Consider the following 4,440-nt stretch of genomic DNA (forward strand, 5'->3'; position numbering starts at 1 on the left):
TACTGTTACACAGTAGTAGAGTACAATTTTTTGTGCTGACTTCAAGAGTACCAATTCAGAACTTTACAAAACACAGTACAACTGAAATCATAGTCATAACCTTGATGCCCAGCAGTACGTAATTTAAAAAAACACTTAGAACAACAACAACAACAACAAAAAACCCCAACACAAACACTGCAATCAACACAGAGTCAAAAAAACAACTGCTATGCTCCGAATACTGGCCTTCCATGCTCCTGAATATAGACAATTGCTTTGTCAGTAATTTGGAAGCATGGAAAATGAAGTTTGGAATATAGCTAATGTTTTCAATACTGACACGAGAGAGTGGACAAACCATCTGACCAGACAGTAAGTAGCTTTACTGGAGATGAACAGCTGGGGGAAGGACATGCCTTTTTTATTCCACGGGCACGGCATCCACGCTCTCCTGTGACACTTCAGAGTCTAGTGAGTAGCAGGAGCTGCCGTTGTCCTGAGTGTCTCTGGCAGTCTCCTCTGTTGGCACGATGATGTCTGCCGTGCCCTCACAGGTGTGGAGGAGCTGGCTGCAGAAGCGCCCGTGGCGAAGGTACCGCGCCGGCTTGCCCACATGTGCAAACATATGCTCCTGCAGCTGACTCTTCTGGGAAAAGCGGAGGTTGCATACAGCGCAAGCCATCTTCCTCTTACGTGTGTAACTTGCGGGGGGGCTCCCGCTGATTCCGCCCCCGCCAACACCGCCTCGTCTAAGCTCTGCCGCCAGCTCATCAGCCAACGCCTGACTCTGCCGTAGTGCCTCCTCCAGGCAACCAGCGTCTAGACGTTCTCGCTGAGAACGTCTCTCCTCTCCACCACCGTCCTCCATTAGGCCACTAGGCTCTAGGGCGCAGGTTGCATGGCTGAATAGGTGCTCCTGCAGGCCTTCAGGGGACAGGCAGCGCTCCCCACACCGAGGGCAGAGAAGTGCCAGAGGACCATCCTTAAAGAGACCAGGGGCCTGGCAAGGGCTTTCATGAGTTGGGGATGCTGAACCAGGTGGCCTACGCTCTTCCTCTCCCCGTATCTCTTCCCTGTGGTCTTCAACATCCTCCTCCTCGTCCTCTACTCTCTCCTGCTTGATCCTGGCTGAAATGTCCGAATCGTCCCCAGAGGCCACTGAGGAAACAGCACGGAGGACACGGGGCGGCCGTTCAGATGGCACCACGCCCTCCAGGCCCACAGCTAATGCTGGGAGGCCATGCGAACGCTCAGCCCGCGTACCAGAGTGTCCACCCACCTCAGGGCCCCGGGAACCAACTGCCTTGAGGCCAGCGCCCTCTTTCCCAGCCAGCTGAGAGGAGATCTGGATGCCATAGAGGTTAGACATGCGGATGGTGTCTGAGGCTGTATCAGGGCCACCCTCACCGGGTTTACGGCACAGCTGGTATGCATGGAGGAATTTAATGCCATCCTGTAGTCGCCCCTGGTCCACTGGCTGTTTAGGACCCATGCCGGTATACATGATGTGCAACAGGTAGCTGAAGACATCAGGCTGGATGTCTGTGGGTTGGATCTTAATACACTCGCTAGAACAAAAGAGGCACAAAAAAGGTAAAATTTAAATTTGTCTAATCCAGACTGCCTTTCCCTCTCCATGTGTGGAAATTCATTTAAAGCAGTGGCTCCCAACTAGATCTTCAGTGTTGCAAAAACCAATAATCATGAAATCAGCCATGATATAGCTGGCTGGTTGAATATGAACTGCTGTTCGAGCTATGGTAGGTGAACAGTAGGTTAAGGAACACTGATAATAAAAATCCTTTCATTAACTAAAAAAAGCCCATTTCCTCACAGACAGAATTAAAGCATTTTGATGTTTACGATGCTGCTAATGGGAAAACCTAAAGCTAAGGATCACTGTTGGCTCCTAATATTTTGCGAAATTAAAGTTTGGTAGCTCCAACACACTAACAGTTGGATGACCAGCTAGTTTGAACCTAAATATATTTATAGTATGGTGACAAGGTCTTATATTGTGGTTTGTAGTTGACCTGGACTGGTGGATGAAGATCATCTTGAAGTAGTTGGAGAATGCTGCCAGGACTGCTCGATGGGCTTTGAAGTACACGTTGCCAATGGCGACAGTGCAGTCACACAGGAAGCCAAATTCTCTCTGAACATTCAACTGCTGTAGAAGGAACAGACTGTGGCCAGACACATCCATGGCACCCTCTCGCAACCTGTTAAACCCACACAAAAATATAATATTTTCTACTGAATGCCAAAATAAGGTCATTAATGCATGTATAGTTGCGTGGAAACATCATTCAATCACACCAAAGAAGAAAAAGTGGTTGTATCACTGGTTGGGTACAGAATGGGGCACCACTGCACTAAACAGTTAAAGCACGAGCGCCCCCTGACGGTCAAATGTCAGAGTCAATACATCGACATTTTGGGGACAAACTAAGCCAGATGTTTACACATGTGGAATTGCCCTTGTGATTAGCATCTCCAGTTCGGGCGATGTGGCTTCCGTTATTCTTTGTACACGTAATACGTATGCACATGTTAAGTTATACAAATTATGGTACTATGGTTCAATGATCATTTAAATAACAAAAGAAACGAGGAAGTTTGTTCTGAAGCAAGTAAATGCAACAATCTGCAAATATTCTATGGATATATATTGTATGGATAATAATCAGTCTCTCGTGGCATTTGACATAATAACTAGACAATACCTGATAGCCTCTTATGTGCAAGTGGGTTCATTGGACGCCACTGCATACCACAATTATTATCGTGTGCAGAAAACGAAATCAGAACAGTTGGTATGAAACACTTGAGCGCGATAAAATTGGACGATTCGATTTGTAGGCAAATTTAAAGCCCTTTGATTAGTTCACCTTGGATGCCTTATTCACGGCAGCATCACATTAATTTGCACACGTCTAGTCCACATCGACAAAGTGTTGTCGAAGAAACGCTGTTAGATTTTTTGGCTGTACTTCCTTTAAAATAACCATGCATCTACAGTATCAGACAAGGAATAAGACTATTTAAACAGCCCAATAATAAGATATTCCTTACCACCAATTTGCGTGGAATAGCCTTTTTATTTCGTATTTGTTGCTGCAGGGAAATTCTCTTGGTCTCGCGGGTCTTCCTATGCGATTGTCGGCTAAGCTTGTTGTTCATCACGTGACCATCATGTACATTTGCTGCTTCAAACAAATATTTCTTGAGTAGGAATCATTTCAAACAAATTACAGCTTCAAGGTAAGGGGGTAAACGTTTCCAGTTTATTCGAGAACTCAAATAGAGTTGATACACCATTATTCTACCCTAATTGTCTGCAACTTCAAAACATGCTTATGGTACTTGCTGATGATAAATCTTTCCCTAGTTCCAAGAATAGTTAACCTGGTCACAGCTGCCTTATGAGATCATGCATGTCCTGGGAAAATCTGTTCTTAATTCTCCCATGTCCATATGTCAACATTGTTCCAGAAGTAATGAAAATTGGGCAGAAATACGTTTCACGCTTTCTACTTGCGTTCGACTGGTAATTTGTCCTGTCCCATGACGTTTCTGAGTTGCGGTTGTCTGAACTGATGTGCATATTTTCATGTATGGTTGCATTTGCACTGTACAGCCCGTCCTAGGGCGGGTTAGATTTGCGTGAATGGGGCTGGATCTAGCTGAGGCAGCCTCGGTGCGGTGATAGAGCTCACAGAGCGGCTGTGCGGAAGTTCTTTCATCCGTGCTGCAGAAGGGGCTTCGCCCTCGCGATTATTCTCGTCACAACTTTATGCTCTGATCAAAGCAGAAAGGGTGGACTTTCTTCACACCGCATCTCAACAAGATTTTTTATTCACCTCAAGAGACCACCCATCATTTTCGGTGAGTATTTTAAGGATTTTACGGATAAACAGAACAGTGATCAGAGAAGCTTTTCCCCCATAGCGTGAATGCGGGAAACAGCGCGGGGGTGGTAGTGCGTGCTTGCGTGAGAGATCTCCGACAACACAGCCTGCATCACATCTTCCTACTTTCGCTTTCTACACTCCTGTCCTCTTAACTTTCTGATATAAACGCGGAAACTACACATATGTTGTTGACAATAAGGCTATATGATATAGATAGTTGAAATTTCCTTAGTGCGGCATGATTGACAGCCACAACGCCCGCACGACTCTGTCACCGAAATAGGCCAATGAAATTGCGTGGGCGGGATGTAAACCTCTTAACTTAAGTTGACGACAGGGCTCAACAAAAGAACATATTTAATCGTGTCAAGTTAGAACTGTCGTGAGGCAATCTACAGCATACGTTTACGATTATACGGGTCTTTGAACTGAATTCTCGATATTCAGCTCGTCAGTTTAAGGAGAAATTCACAGTATGCTTTCAGTCTGCTCAAGTTTTGTCAACAACCGTATTTGGTTTCATAGCATTAAAATACACAACTGC

At 45.5% G+C, this 4,440-nt stretch overlaps 1 protein-coding gene across 1 annotated transcript; it reads right to left on the minus strand.

Moving 5' to 3' along the window:
• Positions 1-403: 403 nt before the first annotated feature.
• zbtb25 (zinc finger and BTB domain containing 25) lies at positions 404-2,188 on the minus strand. Its single transcript, XM_030773032.1, has 2 exons — positions 2,016-2,188; positions 404-1,550 (listed from the first exon to the last, which is right to left on the minus strand). The coding sequence occupies exons 1-2, from the start codon at positions 2,186-2,188 to the stop codon at positions 404-406; spliced, it is 1,320 nt and encodes a 439-aa protein (XP_030628892.1).
• Between the last annotated feature and the right edge of the window lie 2,252 nt (positions 2,189-4,440).

This window comes from Chanos chanos, chromosome 4, assembly GCF_902362185.1.
Source record: "Chanos chanos chromosome 4, fChaCha1.1, whole genome shotgun sequence".
Taxonomy (NCBI): Eukaryota; Metazoa; Chordata; class Actinopteri; order Gonorynchiformes; family Chanidae; genus Chanos; species Chanos chanos.